Here is an 18,787-nt window from a genome sequence, read left to right on the forward strand (position 1 = left end):
TTTCTTGTTTAATTTTTTTAACTTTTCCACAAGTCTTTACCTTCAGTTGTGTTTCTCGGTGTTCTGTGTTTTTTATAAAAGACTTGTAGTTTTGTATTTCTTCTTCCTGACTTGCAATTGCTTTATATTTTGTGAGAGCTCACCATTAAAAGCTGCTTTTTGAGTTTACTCAGGTCTCCCAAATCTTGCATCTGGGTGGACGTCCTGCCTGCTAAACAGCTGTTTCATGACAGCCACTGCTGCAAAGGATTGATTCACTCCATTAGAAACTGCATCAGTCCAAGCACCACATACATCTCAAAATCAGCTGGATGGAGACTGAGTGACTCTTTTATCATCAAACAAGACTTAACCACCATGTACACCACAACATCTGAGACAGTGACCCAAAACACACCTCAAGGATCTATTAAAGGATTCTTGACAAAGAAGCGTGACAGAGTCCTGTATCAGCTCACTGACCTTAACCCGGCTGAGAAGGTTTTAGTACGATTTAAATGTAAAAGTAAAGAAAAAACCACCAACAAGTGCAAAATTTGCAGTCTGTGTGAATGACAAATTCATGGGTGTGCTTCCTGTTTTGGTCTCGTTTCCCTGCCAGCTCTGGCAGAATGGAAACTTTGCTGAGCTTTGTTCAGTGTCCCAATTTTAAAATAGAGGATTGATTATTCTAACAGTGTCCCATCACACTGTTATGAGCATTATTACACTACCAGACTATAAAATCCCCCCAGGCCACAAAGGGTACGCTCAAACAATTTGATAATTCAAAAGTAAGGCAATTTTTTTCACATGGGTGGCTGAAGGGACTATCTTATTAGAGATATATTGAAGCAAAAGCTAACATTTAATTGACAGTGGCCTTTCATGCTCATCATACGAGCACTTCTCCACAGGCCTGTCACGATGTGCTGTCATCACAATTTGGGTGGATTTCCTTCTGCTGCCAAAATCTCCAACCAGACAAGATGAGATGTTACAGTCTGATAAATGAGCTCCATCCAGGTTTAACTGACTAACTCCAGAGAGATCAAATTCTGCTATGGAGGATGGAGGGACATTAAAGTGTTCGTTGATGGGTAACGTCTGGGTCACAATTAACTCCCTTGCTCTGCTTTCATCTGTAGTGTATTCACTAGTGCCAAACCAAGTGGACACAAAGAGTCTTATTTTCTTTCTTTAACCTGTAAATGAAAATCTGGTCACTTTTTACACACAATTCTTTGAAAGTTTTTCTATTTGAAAAGAAGCAAATTGGTTTTCCCCCATGTCCCATTGTAGGCTTTCACTGAGAACTGCCAAGTGATTCGGTCAAACCTGTCAGATAAGGCAAAAACTAATCTTCCTTTCACAAAGTCGAAACTACACCCGTGTTGTGAAGTTGTTTTTCTTTTCAGACACTACAAAACCTAAGATTTGTCTGTCTTTTCTTCCCCATATTTTACTCTTTGAGGATTTTTTGATGTTCAGAGCTGGTTGAAAGAGGAAAAAAAAGTGCATTCATTATCCCTTTACCTGCTTCTAAAATGTTAGGATTTGTCATTTTCTGTCTCACCTTATCAATCTACTGTAACTTTCTTGCTGTGTGTCACTCTCAGTTTGACCTCTGCCACCAAAAGCCTGCTATTTTCTGTCTCTGCATTTTCTGCACGTCTCACATTGACATAGTTTGAAAACCTCTCACTGGTCTGATTTAAACATTAAGCAGCAGCTGTTTTCTCTGTGTGCGGTATGTCCACAGGCCGGCAAGGTATCTGATGCTAATGTTGAGTGTTTGTATCTGATTCTCCCACTGTGTTTGCTCTCAACAGGTTTTTTATCATCTCATTCCCCTGCTGTCTATACTCTCAGTAGGTTTTCATTATCAGATCCCCCTGCTGCCTCTCTGCACGCCTTCCCCTCTCTTCTCTGTTTTCAGGGCTTTTTCTTGACCGTGCATTATCGACCGAACGCAACCGAAAGCTTCTCTCTCTAAATGTATGCACTCAATATTCTGCACTGCACCCGATCTGTTGAATGTAACATTATAACCTCATCCCCAGGCACTTCTGTGTTACACAAATTGGTCTCAAACGACTACTGTGTGTTGAATCACAGTTGCTTTAACCCGCCCCTTACTCTTGACTTAAGTAAAGCCAAGGACAAATTTTCCTTCCAACTGTAGAGCAAATTTTAACCTAGTGTCTAGAACATCTGGGCGCCATCAGAGCACTCCATGCATTTTGTGTGTGTGTGTGTGTGTGTGTGTGTGTGTGTGTGTGTGTGTGTGTGTGTTTGTAAAACCTTATACAATAAAAAAGTAGCAGACCAAAGTAGATTTTGAATGTGCTTATCTGGGGACCTTTATAGCCTCCTCTTCTTTACATGCCAATCAGATGCTTTTGTCTCTCACAATGCAAGCTTTACTTCACATGAGCACAGCAAACTATTGCTACCTACAGCGACTGCCTGGCAACATTGTTGTTCTGTCATTTGAATTAGCAGCAGCTCCCGGATACTTCAGATTATAATGGCATGCACAGCGCAAGCTGTTGATATACTTTATCTGAGACAATGTATGAGGAGGAGACATGGCTCAAAGAATCCTGAATAAAAATCCATGGGACAATTCTGAGTGGCTGTTGCCTCACCCCTGCCCCCCAAAAAGCCAATCAAGCGTCAAATGGGAAACATATTGGCTAATTTTCTTGCTACACCGATACATGCGCAAAGCAGACCGTTACAGCTGTTTGGTAGCTGGCACATTTCTACATCTTTAAACATGATTACTGTAGTAAAGCTGTAGGTAACTGTAGTGTTCATTATTTTTTATCATATTGCTGTATCCTTAAGCATAAGCATGGTATTTGATCACAGTTATTGTTTTTGTGGGAGAAGCCGAGACACTTTTAATGTCCGCACTCTGGATTGAGCAGTAAATAAAGGTGTAATGTTGTGAAACAGTGCAGTAGGAATATAACTGGTGGAGGGAAAAGACTTTTGGTGGCCAAAATAAGCAAAGTTTTAAAGCAGTTTTCTTTAAAGTACCACCACACTTTATATTTCACATGGCAGTGACCACTGAAATAAAAGCTGTCTCCCCATTCTACTAGATAGGAAGTTTCAAGATCATTGCCAAGTTACAAAACTTGCTTCTGATATCACATTCACATGTCTTGATAAAGCCCATTAGACTAGCTGATGGGTTCGGAAATCCATCAGCCATCCTGATTTAATTGTAATATAGCTCCTGGGGTCCAATATTTCAAGACCTCCAGTTTAGGAAATCACATCTCTGCCCTCAGAAGCTAAGTCATTACTGGGTGATGACCAGCAGTTGTTAAATGCAGATATCGTTCCTCTTTCCCTCAGTGACTGCTTACTTCATTCAGCCAGTCCTGCTGCAGTCTTGGTATTATAACCAGGAAATAAAATGGACTAGAAATGAAAAAACAACAAAAAACACCCCTTCCCAACTTTAAATGTATTCCATAGAATACAGTTGCCTAAATCCACAAAGACTTGGAAACATTAGAGCCATAAGCAGTAAATGAGCTGATCGCCTTTCTCAATCAGAGCAAGTCCACCAGAGTTCTCAAGATGAATTATTTTTTAAGGTCAATCATTTATCAGCGTTGCCTTAAAGTTCCCCCATCTGCCAAATTCTACTTTACCCTTAACAGACAAGTAAGAGTTGTTTTTAACCCTTAATCATTCAAACCCCTGGTAGTAGCTTAACAATTTTTGGGCTGTAAATGATCTCCTGTAATGTTTCTCTTGCTGTGGTTTCTGTGGGTTGGCATGGTTGCAGTGAGCCATGGCTGCCAGTCAGAAATTTATTTTAAAAACAACTCACTACTTGCTGTCTGAAAGTGTTTAGTTTAGTACAACGAGCTAGATTTTTGTGATACGACAATTTTTGTGGTTTTGCAGGTTCCCAGTGTTTACACAGTGTTTTAATGTATAATGATAAAAACTGATGGACAAAGATGCACCTCTGGGATCACATAGTAGCAAAAACAGTCAAGTGGCTAAACTGAGAACCCACACAAACAGAAAAACATTTCAGCTCAAAAGCGTAATTGCTTGTCATTGCAGTTCATTTTAATGTTTTTGTCTTTCTGAGATTTTTATTTCCTTTTTCTCCTCTTCTGCTTGACCCAGTAATACCCAATGTTCCTCAGAAACTTTTCTGAAAGAGAGAGAGAGAGACCGTAATGCATCACATACTGCAAGAATTTCACTTAAATAAGCATTAGAGGGGATAAAATTCTTTATATTATATTATATTATATTATATTATATTATATATTTTCACTTAATCCAAGCTTCTACATTTCACTGTGAAATAAATGCATTTTAAACCCCCTACATTTAACAGACCTTAAATATTTCTGTTATTATTTAAAACCACTTGAGAATAAATATATGTAAAACTAAAGTGACAAGTCAGTTAATTTGTAAATCATTTGACAGGATTTAAATTGAACTGCTCTAATCTAGGTCTCATCTATGAAAAATACAGGTGAACTTCACATTTAAAAATATTGTTTAAATTGAGCATTTTTCATTTTTACTACTTTAAACCATTTATTATCATATTTAAAAACATTAACTTAGGCTGCAGTTTTAGTGCAGGACTTTCACATGTGATGTGTAGTACTTTGACAGTCATATTATGTAAGATCTGAAAACTTTTTAGCACTAACAGAATGTTTTGTGCACAATATATTACAATTTCTTTTCACAGCTTCACTTCTTTTCATATATCTCTTCTGCTCTTTTCCTTTATCAGTTTCAGACGACTAAATGATACTAATTTAGTTTAGTTATACTAATGATGATACTTATCAAAACTGCACAATGACCAACTGTGTTAACTCCCGTGGCTCTAAAGTGAGCTATTAAGTTGTCTAATAACATCACAGGTAATTGCTATCACACTCACTCTCCTGGTTGCTCGTTGTCTCTCCTATCATGTTGCATAGCTCAATTTCTTTGAGCCTGATGCAGAGCTCACAGATATCATCCGCCTCGCTCCATGACGCTACAGTAGGATCTTCTTCTGCAGCACTGAAAACATCCAGAGGCTGGTAATCAGGCACCGGCAAAATGTTTGATGTCTTCCAGGCTGCTGGAGCTTCGAGCTGCTGATCAGCACCATCATTCAAGGTGTTAGCAGAGCAGTCGTTTCTGGAACCGATGGGCAAAGAGTTTTTCTGGTTTGGCGCAGGGTCAAAAAAAGGCCAGGTTTTCTTGTTGTCTGTTTTGTCGTGGATAGAGGGGAAATACTTGACAGCTGCCATTTTGCTCAAAGAGTACATTGTTATTGTTTAAATTCAAATTGGGAGATATCCATATTAGCTATTCCGGAACAGGAGTTTCCACAACATGGTGCCCGATTGTTGCCTGGTTTGATGAAAAGCCCAAACCCAACTGACAAACCAACAATCACTGACCATGTATCCACAGTACCCTCTGTAGCACAATGTCATTTTTTTTAAAAAAAAACACACAGGCTGATATTCTTCTTCAGTTTAAAATAAAGATGGACACTGTAGGTTCTGCATTTGAAAAGGGAAGCTCATATGTGCCTAAAACCTGCATTATTTCCAGTTGCCAGAAGGGGGCACGTCTTCAGGTTTAAAAACAAGTCAGATTGTATAGAGGTCTATGGGAAAGCAACCCTTTGATCACTGATCTATGGACACAGAAGTGGTCTCAGTCACAAGTTACAAAGCTTATTTAAAATAACGTGAGGATCATGTTATAAATGATGGTTTCCATCTGACTTAAGAAGGAGAACAAAGCAGAGCATGCTTTAGTTTGGTGAACTTGTCTCACAAATACATTAAGTATGCTTATACCACAATTTTCCTTTTGCAGACTCACCTTCGCTGGGTGCCACCTGTTCTTCTAATGTATCTGCAGCATCTCAAAGAGATGAGCACCAATGTTCCCCAGACTGCCAAGTACGAGGCACTTGTGGAATACATTTTCAAGACAGTAATGGGATGCTAATGCAAACACTTGTCATGTCTTGGTGACAATTAAAAAAAATCAACTTAAAACAACGAGATAATCAAAGATTGTGGAAAATATGCTTGTTTGATTACTTACAGAGCTGGGTGAGAAGATTGATGATGCTCAGCTCTTTGTGTGGTAGCAAATGTAAAGCACAGTCACTAGCTGATTAGGTTAGCCTGGGTCTTGGCAGTACTTCCTGGAGTTGTACACATGTTGCCCCTTATTTCTCCCCAAGAAATGTAAATACAGCTTTATATGAGATTTTACAGCTGAATGACAGCCTTTTTTTTTATTAGCTATCACACATCGCCTTCATTCTTATGCACTTTTTGTATTGCTTGTTTATATTTATTTTTAAACTAATGTGATTCAGCAAAATTTAAAGGATCCATTCTTCTCACAATGTTTGTTCCCCAGCTGTGCGCACGTTTTACGCCCACACGGGAATATAACTTGCTCCAAATGTACACAAATTTAGGCGCTTGCACAACTACTTTACTTTTTGTAAATAAAAAGCATTCGAGTTAGTGAGATTTAAAATGCACACACCATAAAAATGAAGTGTTGAGTAAGGCGTGGATTTGTGTGTGGATGTGCATTTCACGTGAAACGAGTCTGCCTGGCAGGATTTATTACCCCATTGGAACTGAAGGACCCAATCTTGCAAGGCGCAGGGCTTTTGAAACTGTGCTTATTAAACATCGATGGACTGAAGAAGAGCTTTCAGAGGAGAGGGAGGCGCACGGAAGCTGCCGCTGGGAACGCGTAGTAAGACCCTCGACTCGCTCTCTCTCTCTTTCTCACTCTCCCTCACTGCCTCCCTTCCTCCCCTTCAGTTCTGGTTTGAGGAGATCTCTCTTGGAGCTGGAGAGGAGAGTTCGTTCGTCTCTCTCCTCCAGCAGCCGCCGGGCTTCTCTGCAGCCTCTCACCGCTTCACCATGGATCTGGGAACTAAAAGAGTTGCTGGGATTATCGCTCAGGTCGCCCTGCTTCTCTCCTGCGCATACGGGACGACCGGAGAAGGTGAGCCGGCTGTGCGTTTTTTACTTTTCCCGCAGGTAGCGCAGCAAGTGCGGGGAGTCTGCTTAAAACACGACACCATTCATCTGATTAGAGCGATAGAAACACGGGGTCCCTGTTGACCGATATGTTTTTGTTACTTTTTAAATTAACATTCGAGCTTTATAAAGAGCTTTCTTCTTCTTCTTCTTCATCAGCTTTCAGCTTTCCTTCGTTGCCAATCAGAAGAAATTAAAGAAGTAGATTGGTTTTAAAGATATTTTTATTAGAGCAACATTTAAGCCAAACGCTTCTCCTGCACAAGTCAACTTCCCTAGAAAACATTCCCCTTGCATTAAGCCCCTTGTATTACATCTTTCCAAATATTCCTGATTCTCAGACTCACAGTGCCTCCTGAAAACCTTTGTATTTAGGATGCTGCAGCCCAGAAGGTTTCACAAAGCTCAGTGTTTGTCAGTAAAAGGTCTCAGCTGTGTGTTCAAACCTCTGTAGGCTGAAGCCTTTATGATAACCGCTGAATCGAGTTCATCCAAGGTTATGTGTTTGCTTTCTGGTTAATTTTGGCAAAGCATGTTGAGCCTGCCCGGAGTACAAGAGTGTGGGTGAAGCTGTGTGTGTGTGAGTGTGAGTGTGAGTGTGAGAGAGAGAGAGAGAGAGAGAGAGGTTGAATGCAGCTTGTACAGTAGATGTGGGCTTGGGACTGAGAGGATGCTGGGTTGCGTCTGAGGTGAAGAAATGTCACTTTTCATCACTGAATCATGTCTGAGTTGAGCATTAGTGAGCCTCCAGGTCTCTAGTTATGTGTCATTGTGGGAATGTGAAGCTGGGCGTTGCTGTTTTCTTCCTCTGCCCGAAAGAAGAGGCGAAGGGGAGAGAGATGGACAAAAGGAGCAGAGAGGGAGATGCCATACGCTTGTACACATTGGAAACAGATGGCAAAATGACTCTCCCGCCCTCCTGTCTTGTTCTCTTTTCTCGCAGCTCAGTGATTTCTTTTCATTTCTTATTTCATAGCTTTCCTACCTTACACTCTTAAAGACGTGATTTGTGTAAAATATTGTTATCTTCACTTTCTTCTCCATAGAAGAAAGTGCAAGTCCTCCACTTTTCTTTTTCATGTTCCCTTTTCCTCTCGCGTCCATATTTACAGTCACTGACCCCCTGAATCCCACAGTCATTAGAAACTCTTGCTGTGCAGCCAAACATTGCTCACACTCGCAGAGCTTTATTTGAAATTCAAGTGGAGACCTCAAAGTTTCCAAAGACACCACATTTGTCAGGCTGAGTGTTGCGAGCATGTCCGGGTTAAAGCGATGCACTAGACATCCTGAATATTTCCACTTGATAGAAGGGCGTAGTCATGAAAATACATGAAGTGTTGTGCTTATTAATGCATTTGGATGTTTGAGCTTCACTGTGCAGAATGATATATGGGCACTTTGACACCAGAAGGCTGGATTCACTTTTCATCTGCTGAAGGGGGGGGGCTCTCAGCTCACCTTATATCTCAGTTTAAATGGAACCTATTATGATTTTCATATTTTGCTGTCATTACTTTGCTGTTACAGTGGTGGATATTCATTTTTTTAATAGAGTTTCAAATAATAAAGTCAGAGCACAGGTTCAGTCTTTTTCTATTCGTTACAATGTGTGTTGTTTTAGAGAGCCGATATCATATATATGGTCATCTCATACACGCAGCCACTTGCCTGCTCAAACCTTCTGTTTACAAGGAGCAGCTAGTCCTCATCTTCTCCCCTGTTAAGTGAATTTTCTTTGCTTAAGGGAAGGAGAGAAGCTGGACTGTGATGGGCTGCACTGAGACCCCAGTATAGGATATACGAGCGGGCCACTTAGACAAATGCAAAGTGAAATAATGAAACATCTCATCTTCTGAAATGGATATTTGCATATTTGTAGGTTTAGGATTTCTGAGACACAGTAGTAGAAACAGTTCTGTGAAACTTATTTGTCTCTATATAATTTGAAACATCATTGAGTGGAAATACCAAACTAAACATAAAAGCAAAGAGAGAATCCTAATGTTTCACCCTTTGTAGACTACCAGGAGCAACAAGGCGCATAAAAAGTCTCTTTCAGTTTGTGTGTGATTTTGTTGTCTAACAGTAATGAGGTAAGGAAAGAGACACACTCTGCAGACAGATGATGGATAAATGGTGTTGTGGAATGAGTGTAGACAAAGCCGTGTGTAAGCAGTTAGAGTAGATGGCTTTGTAGCTTCCATCCTTCCTCCTTGAATAAAACATCTAGAGCTTCACCAAAATATCAGGCTCTCTCTCTTTTTCCACCTGCTGAGTTTCCTCCTTGCTTTCATGCTGCTTCTCACTCAGATGTGGTGCAAACTCTCCATCCGTTCCTCCTTGTCCGACTTGTCTCTCTGCCTGTTGCGTTTTTCTTTTAGCCTTCCTTTTGTTTCCTGCCAGTGTCTCTCCACTCCCTTTGTCCTACTGAAGAGATGCGTCTCTATTTGTTTTCCTTTCGAGTGTCTTTCTCTTTGTCCTCCTCTACCCAAATCTCTTCTCTACACCTGGATCAAAGAGGATGTCTCACTGCGCCATCACTGTTCTTCCAATTCATGCCTCCGCATTTCTTCATCTTTCTCGCTCTGCATGTGTCCTCCCTGCTCACTGAGTCCTTCCACGTGAAGCTGAAAACAGTTTGTTAATATTTTTTGATCCAAAATCTTTTTTTTCTGAGAGACCTTGCTCCTCTTATAGATGTGTTTCTGCACATTTTCCAGCTCAGCTTGAAGGTGTGTGGAGCTGTATGTGGAGTCGCCTGCCATCGGTATCACAGGAATAACAGACAAGTCATTTGTGCCAGCTTTGCACGTGCAAGAAAGCTAACAGGGAAATCCAGAAGATTTGCAGTGTAACACGTAATATGTGCAATTGTAATCCTGAGACAAAGATAGTAGAAGTGAAAAAGTCTATTCTGGTGTGCTGCGTATCTGTAGATGCTGTTGGCAATGCTTATCTGAGGGTTTATTAGCAACAGAGCGCTTGGCTTCCCACAACAATCCCACATTTGAATAAGATGTCTCTATTTGTAGTTGTTTTTGGTTGAAACAACTCAAACACTTAATTTGTGATGTGGCTGCAAAACACCCCTTATAACGGAGCTCTGATTGAAAAAGCAAATCTTTCAAATGTTGCTTTTCATTTCTCAAAACAAAACAACAACAAGAAACTATTTTATCAAAAAAATCTGGCAAAACTTGTGATGGCAGCTTGATTTTCTTGTCAGAATGAGACCACCACACATTTGCAGTTTACTTGTACGAGAAGCACAAGTGACGCATGAACAGTGGAAGGTGTCAACATGTTATTCAGCTCTGCCCTCGTTGCTTTAACACTTTTTGAGAATTTTTTAGCTTTTGCACTTAAAATAACATAACATATTGTCATCAAATAATGAACAAACAGCAATGCAGCTGCGTCTTGTCAGCTCCACATGTACGTATTTATGTGTGAGGAGGTGTACCCACAGTAAAAGTTGGGAAAGAAGAAATTAGCATCATTGTAAATGACAGCGTGCAGGAGTTATTACTGCATATTGCATACATGTTACAATTAGAATGTAAAGAATCACTGGCAGCAATGATAATTAACTGTTAAAGAAAAACATTATCCATCTCTGTCAGGAAGGGTACCCAGCGTAAAAAATCTGCCAGTTGAAACATGCGGCGCTACCCTCTGTGACAAGGGAACAGCCAACAGCAGCTTTTTATTTCTTGTCAAAGCTGCGGTGATCACCACTGGAGACTGACAAAGAGCTGCGTGAGGCTCAGAGCCACAGGTTCAAAACCCGTAGTCTGAACATTTCTCTTCATGTTTGACCGAGAGTGAAATTTACTCCCTAGAACAGCTGCTTAGCTAACTGCATCATGGATCTCCATCTCGGGATTTGTCCGTTTGCCTTGAATTAGCTTTTAAAGTGAGTCTCACATGTTCAGTGACAGGAAAAATCAGTGATTTATGGAAGCTTTTAAATGATAAGGCTGTTTACTAACACATACTTAAAGCTTAGAAAATACATACAAGTCATGCCATGGCAGTGGCCTGCCAGTATTGCATGAATATTTAAAAAATAACTGCGACTGTTACAGTCAGTGTTTCTGTCGATCTCTCTCAGTTTTCTTTATTTTTTGCTTTGTGGTTCTTTCTCCTTGGCTAGGCTCTTTCTCTCTCTCTCTCTGTATCTGTCTCTGTCTGTGATTATCTCGCTCAGCGTGACCCAGCAGCACACTCATCATGCACGGACCATAAACCACAGCAGCATAATAAGTTAAGACTGCAGAGATGGAGGGATCCCAGCTGCAAGTTCTTAGCCTGAGCCTCACATCTCAATTCTCCACGGAGACAGTTCACTGTTCATTATGGAGGTGGCACTAAATGACAACAAAGTAGAGATACATATTTTAACAACCGACGGCGCTCGGATGACTTGTTAGCCGAAGCAGCGAGCTGCTTTGTCACTGGAGTTGAGCTGATGAGATTCAGGGAAGTCGGTGTGTGAAGCAGCTACCCGCAGGGCCGTAAAGCCAGTGTGCATTTAATCGCCTTCCAATATGAAAACATAAAAGAGTCAATGCATGTTCAGCAGCTGCTATATGACGAAAATAAAAACTAAAATATCCATTTAAGCTCCAAAAACAGTGAGTAACTGTTTATCAGCTGGAGCCTCGAGCCTCAGGTCAGTTTTAGGTGTCAGAATGAGGTAATGAGAATAAAACCCTGCAGGTTTTAAACAAACTGTTAGCAAATCTTGATGTGGATAGAAGTGCTTTTTTCTAAATGCAGGAGTACAAATGGAATTGAAAATTAGAATATAGAAACATAGAATCTGTAGAATTTGTCAGCTGCCATTGGTGCTTGAATTGTGTTAACAATGTGCTGTCAGTGCACCACTACTCCTGTTTGAAACATGTTTTTGCTCCATTTTGTTGTGTTGAACACAGAGATATACATGCAGAATGTGGAAAGTTACTCTCATACACCTCCTACTGTCTGGAAGAAGGTCCTAACTATAGGTGGTACAAATGTTGGACATGAAAAGTGAAGCCAGTGCAAACCTGCAGACGTTTTAATAGCCATCAGGGACGATACCCGTGATTTTCTATAGGAAACCCGCCCACGGAGTTAACTTCAGTAAGCACTTTTCTAAAGAGTGTTCAGGTTCAGCCAGTCTTCTTAGGTCATACAAAATAAAAGATTAAGTCCATTATGTGAATTCTGGTCACTTTAAGTTTCAGAAGGGAGGATTATCTGAGGTGTTCTCATTAGCTTGCAGTTTCACAATTAGGTCCCAGTTTCAAAACACAGAAAGGCAACAATGAAAACACATCTCAAGTCTTTCAGAAACCACACAGTGACGTCATGGTAACTACATCCACACTTTATATTGTCTATGGTTCTATCCTATTCTGACAGACTGCTGATTGAGAGGGGGACATATGTACAGTGGCAGAAAGTTAATAATTAAACTGACACATTATAACATTTCATTTATGATGCAGATGCTTTTTAGTTTTATTTCATGCACAGAAATTGTGATGTGTAGATGACTATTAATTTGTTAATTTGCAAATGGATTCAATTCAATTCCATTTTATTTATTAATTTCTATAGGGTTGCTTTCCAGCCACCCCGACCTCCCCGTGACCCAGATAAGGATAAGTGGAAGAGAATAGATGGACGGACAGCCAAATAGTCACATCAATACATTTTATTGCAAGGTAAAGATCGTACAATAGCAGAAAGAAAACAATTAAATGACTCTCTGAGCAAGCACTTGGTGACAGTGGGAAGGAGAACTCCCAATTGCCAGGCTCAGGGAGGGGACCAAACTGCTGTGTCTGGTTAGGGCTGATGGGAGGAAGACAATAAAAATAAAGTTCTCTATACTGAAGGTTAAATATTATTTGGGGGCTATTAATTGCTCCAGTAAGTTTTAAAGAAACTGTTTATTTTATTAATATATATAATAGCATATAATGTATATATTATATAATATCAATTAATATTTTAATCTTTATTAAGAGAAGATGTCAAGCTTAAATGGAATTTTAAAGCAATATTAACCAGCCTCGGTGTGAAGCATGTTGAACATCAGAGCTTATAGTGAATCCTTTTAGCTGCCTGCTGGGAAACAACCTGCACTATGAAGGTTGACCTGCAAAATCTTTAAGACAGCAAAGAAACATTTACTAGAGCGGTGAGTTTACTCATGTGAATCTCTTAAAAATTCACCTTGCAAGAACAGAATTTCAGCTAAAACCACAAATGTGTCTACAACCTGACGGTGGAGCGGTTTGCACTGAGCATTGAAGGAGCCAAATTGTATTGCTAAACTGAGTGGGTAGAATTGATGCAAAGCAAGAAACTGCAGAACAGTGAAGCCCTGCGTTGAATAACAGTAATGTAATTAGAGGTTTGTTTCAAAACTGCTGTGTCTCTAATTGTGCCCTCTAAAAGTTTTATATCATGACCTGTTTTCTTCTGATTTATTTTTATTAAATATGAGCGCTGTGCTACTTCGAATTTTGAGACTCCTGTTTTAATTACTGGATTTAATTAGCTTTGCTTTTTGCTTTTTGAGGGGTTTTATTGGTTAATTGTTTTATGTGCGTGTGTGTATTTCCATTATGAAGAATGAAGAAAGCTATTACTTTTCCTGACAGTATTACTCAGAAAAGAAAACAATTAAGAAAAAATCCACATTAGAGGTTTATACCTCATTTATGTGGACGCTCGCTGACATCAACCAAGTCTTATTGTGGAAATTCAGCCAGTTCTTGCTGATATATCTAGTCTACTATCAGTGAAATTCAAGGGGTAAATCTCTGAAGTCTAATATCATGCACTTTATTTGAGTCCTAAGATCCTTCTGAGTAGCTTGTTGTCTCTGGTGTACTATATAAGTGTAGGTGGATGAAGCGTTTGTGGTAAAGTAATGAACTTCCAGGGGAGGAAAAGTTGTAGCGTAGAGGTATGGGTGTTCTAGCACACGCTTTCCATCTGTTCAAATTATGAAAAAAAGATTTTGAAGAGGCTACTTTGGGTGCAATATTGGTCTCCCGCCTCCTCAGTAATGAATTTTTATGCTTGTGCATTGGAGACAGCTGTGGAGGAGGAATCTTGTTTTTCGAATTGTCCGTTCTTCCTGCGACCACGACACTGCGGGAGTGCGTCTGGAGAGAGAGTAACCCAGGTTATTTTTTCGGACGTAATATTTACAGATTTCCCCTGAACATGCCACATGCAGGAATCATTACGTTACTGTTTCAGAAGAGAACAATAAGGATAAATTGACTCATTCTGTTTTTGATTGTGCAGAATGGACAGATTGTGCGTTGCACTTTTCTTAAGAACTGCTCATCCAAACAAGATGAGTGGGTGACTGAAGTCAAACTAGTGGCAATGAATACTCGTATAAGTAAAAGTAGTGTAGAATACAATACAAAAGAAAACGTGTGTATTATGTTTTTGAGTTTTATACCAACAGAATAGTGACATTTTGTAAAGGTTAAACATTTTTTGGCTTGCTGTTATTCTCACAGAACCTTGTAGGCCTCTCGCTCCCCTTACAGACAGAGTGGAACAGGCGGCAGTCGCTGGAAACAACATTCAGCTAAAACAAAAGAACTGCTTATTTACTGTGAAGCATCTTATATAGTGGCACTGCATATAATCAGTTGCACAGCTTATACAGCTGCCGAGATTGAAGTGGGTAAACTGTTGTCTGTGTTTGGCACACGTGATCATTTTGGTTCAACGAAAAATGTTTACAATTTTTCGATAAAAGGCACAAAAATTTTTTTGTCATAACTGAAGAATTCATACACTGATTACTTCAAAATTTCACGCATATGTCATAAACTGTTTACTGTTATGGCTGCAGTGTAATGTTTATCTCTTGGCTCACCTGCTGAGCTGTTCAGCTGGGGTCTACCTATGATTGCTGACAGTGGTCTGGAAAATCAGACTAGGTTGAGGTTGCAGACCATGCCATATGGCAGATATGTTTTTTGTTTAAACATTTATGTAATCCAAAAAGGAAGATTGCCATGTGGCTGTGATAGGGAGTGATGCCAGTACACTGCAGATGACTAACTGTCATGTATTTATTATAGAGATGGACTGATCCGATATTACGTATCGGTATTGGTCCGATACTGACCTAAATTACTGGATCGGATATCGGAGAGAAATAAAAAATGTGATCCAATCCGAAGTATCACAAAATCACATCACAAAACGCATTACTTGGCGTAACCCAGCTCGGCGCATCGGAGCAGTATGTGTCACGTGATAGAGCAGCTGTTGTCTGCCAGACCTGTCGGTGGTCTGTTGGAGCATTTGGAGCCTCGCTACATGCTTCCTAACCACGGCATTTCATCTCGGTGAAAACTATCCCAGAGAAGTAAAGCAAGTGTGTAAGTTCATCCCTGCATGTTTGCATAGTATTTCCACGTTAAGCTTAACAACTGATATATTGAGCCACAGCTGGACTGGCCATCAGAGTTCCATATTGAGGTGAAAATGAAGCGATTTGTCTCGTACTTCAGCTAGAATTTAAAAAATAGACACAAAGCTGGAGTTATTCTGTCTTTGCTGCGCAGTTGTATCTACTTCTCTCATTCACTCCCCCTTCCTCTCCTGTTATTACTTCAAACATGAAACTGATCAATGATCAGCTGATCGGCTTTTCTGCCACAAGTCCCGTCTTTCTTGTTTGTTTATCGCCCACTTTTTTGAAAGAGGAGACCAGCGGATAAACAACAGCAGCACGTTTCAGCGTGATCAGCTGTTGTTAGAATGTATTTAATATTAATTTCTAGTATCAGCTGATGTTTGCTGGAGCCACAGCTGTAAAACCTGCTGGTCATGATATCTGTTTGGATATGAGAGGGAAACATGAAGCTGAAACCAGGAGATGTCCTTACTGAATCATCAGAGCTGAGCAGGTGATGGAGAAACAGGTTTACCTTTTAGGTGACATGGATGAGTTGAAGAGAAGTTATGAACTGTTTATGAGAGACAAATAACACCAGGATCCTTTTCTACAGCTGGCGGCTGGTAACTGTGCAGGGGCGGGTCTAGCAAAGTTTTGTCGGGGGCCAGGTAGGGCATTAACAGGGAAAGGGGGGCACAAATAAATATTTTTCTTTGTTATGTCATTTAAAAACTTTGAATAAATAATTATCTGAATCTTACAACAAAAGTGGTCATCTGATTAAATGTATAGAAATCCATTATTGTATATAGTAACTAAAAAGTCTAATATACACCCTAGTAAGCTATAGTACTTTTTCCTTTGGAAAGGTACCATCTGTGCAGTCTGCAATTCTGTTGAAGCAAGATGTTGAATCTATTTAATTATTGTAGAAAAATAATTGATTTCTGTGCATTTGTTTTACACTTGCATTAAATTAAAGTTGATTACATCAATTAAGGGCGGGGGGTGGTTCCCTAATATTTTTGCTGGGAGTTGGCAACCCTATTAGTTAGGTAGGTAAGTACTCTTTAAAATATCAGAATAGGGAGGATGGTGTAGGTTTAAATTTATTAGATGTTTTGGGTGGAGTGTATTTGCATACAGGTATAACAGAATAGCTTCAGTCTCTTGTTTTTTAAAACTTAAGTACTACAAAATGGGGCATGATATTTATAAAAAACAGTTTTATTGATTACAAAATACGCTATATCGGATTCATATCGGTATCGGCAGATATCCAAATTTATAATATCGGAACCGGTATCGGACATTAAAAAGTGGTATTGTGCCATCTCTAATTTATTATAAGGAGGTGCTGCAAACATGGAATTCAGAAACAAGCAATCATTTGTATGTGCATGTCCAATGCTTTAAGTAATTGTAGTTATTTAAAAAAGCGTTTTCCTGACCCCTTGGGTTGAATGCCAGAAGCTAAAAACATCAGCAGGATGAAATCAAGTAATAAACTTCACATTGTGAACATATCTGTTTGTCAATCCATACTTGCACCCAAAATACAGAATAACTTGAAACAGTTGATTTTGGTCCACTATATTCCCTATCTTGTCTTTATTTTTTGCTCTGGTAGGTAGTGAATACAATATTTGAGTTAGGCCAAGGCTGGTGACCTACTGGCAACCTCCCGTCACTAGAGAAAAACACTGCTTGCTTGTTGATAGATGAAGTTGGCCGCAAAGAGGGCAGTGCAGCAATTAAAACCTCCATGTGATTGTACCTGCAGTTTGGATGGGAGACACAGACTTGTCTGCAATGTTGTTTACTTCCAAAGCAGTTGTAAAAAAGTGCAATTCAAACCAAAATGGTGAAGGTTTGCACCCAAAGTAAAAGCTCTAACATACTGCTGCAATCAATTAAAAGGTGCCATGTTTACTTTGAAGGTTGCAACATTTTGCAGACAAGCTGCATACATCATTGCAACCAATTTCAAGCTACTGTCTACCAGTAATCACCTTAATTAGACAAAATAGGGATAACTTACCAGTAATTCTTCAGCTACTGCAACTACCAATAATTGCCTGCACTCAGTGGGGGAATACACATTTTTTCCCTCATGATTGGTGATGATCAGAAGGTCGCAAACCACTCTCTAGGCCTGTGTGACTTGGGCTTTCCACAGCTTGGTTATTGTAAACGATTCTGTGCCACTATTTGTGAAGATGTGGGCCGTAACATTAAAAACAGGAGTTGAAGGATCTTAAAATACTTTGCAGAGTGCAGAGAGTGAAGATCTGTGCCTTTGAGTTTAATGTAGTAAGTAACCACCGAACAATAAATTCAGTTACTCAATTTTTACAGTAAAAGGGTCACTTTTTGTCTTTTGTGTCATGCTATGAAGATAATTTGAGAATGAAGTAAATCTCAGTTACTTATATTAGAACATTACCGGTGGATTAAACGTAAGACTGCATTGACAGAGGCAGGCTCAGGAGTCGATAGAATGAAGACTAGTGTGCTCCCTGAAAGAAAGAGAAACGAGATGAAAAGAAATAAAACTTTAATGTTCCTTGTGGGGGGAATGGGTCCGTGCAGCTGGAAAAAAGAAACACACACACACACACACACAATAATGTCATACAGAAGGCGAAGCTTGTGCCTAGCTGTGTATTAGTATGAACATTAGCAGATTTCTTCTTTAGGATGGAGAAGAAAGAGGAATTTTATGTATTTAATTTATTCTGTGCAATAAAAATTATAATGATTCTGAGATGAAGAATACACTTATAAAAGCCATACCATGACATCTTACAGAATTAAGGATAAATCAATATGTGGATGAATGGTTTTTAAGGGGAAATCTAAACATGAAAAACTACATTTGTAGAGGGTATATAAATTTAGAAAACAAAAGCTGCCACTCAAAGTATATGCACTGCCATGAAATTAAAACCACCTTATAGCCGAGATGGAAAAGCTTCTGGACCCAGAGGAGTTTCTGAAATTTATAAGCTATAACCAAACACAAACCACAGATGCCTGAGACCAATAAGTTGTCCTTCAGCTATTTACTCCTCAGAGAGTCCACCTATAGCACATCGTTCACTTAATAATCATCCACGTCGACTTTTCCCTCCACATTTCATTTGTTTCAGTGCTCTGCCGCTGCCAGGGGCAAGGTCTGGCTAAAGCTGTTTATCAGAATGAACTGAAGGAGCTAAAATACGCCCTAAGAGGTTTGATATTTCTGTTTCTTCACTAACAATATTTCACTTTTCATCAGGAT

At 39.6% G+C, this 18,787-nt stretch overlaps 1 protein-coding gene across 1 annotated transcript in view; it reads left to right on the forward strand.

The window, feature by feature from the left end:
* The first annotated feature begins 6,673 nt into the window (after nt 1-6,673).
* LOC146368064 (contactin-associated protein-like 4) overlaps nt 6,674-18,787 on the forward strand; it is a 143,532-nt gene continuing 131,418 nt past the window's right edge. Inside the window, exon 1 of the mRNA XM_084911306.1 lies at nt 6,674-7,029. Coding sequence (XP_084767432.1) covers nt 6,945-7,029 — 85 coding nt within the window. The 5' untranslated portion in view covers nt 6,674-6,944. The remainder of the gene's footprint in view (nt 7,030-18,787) is intronic.

Source organism: Perissodus microlepis, chromosome 18 (assembly GCF_051167445.1).
Source record: "Perissodus microlepis isolate ML-2025 ecotype Zambia chromosome 18, ASM5116744v1, whole genome shotgun sequence".
Lineage (NCBI taxonomy): Eukaryota > Metazoa > Chordata > Actinopteri > Cichliformes > Cichlidae > Perissodus > Perissodus microlepis.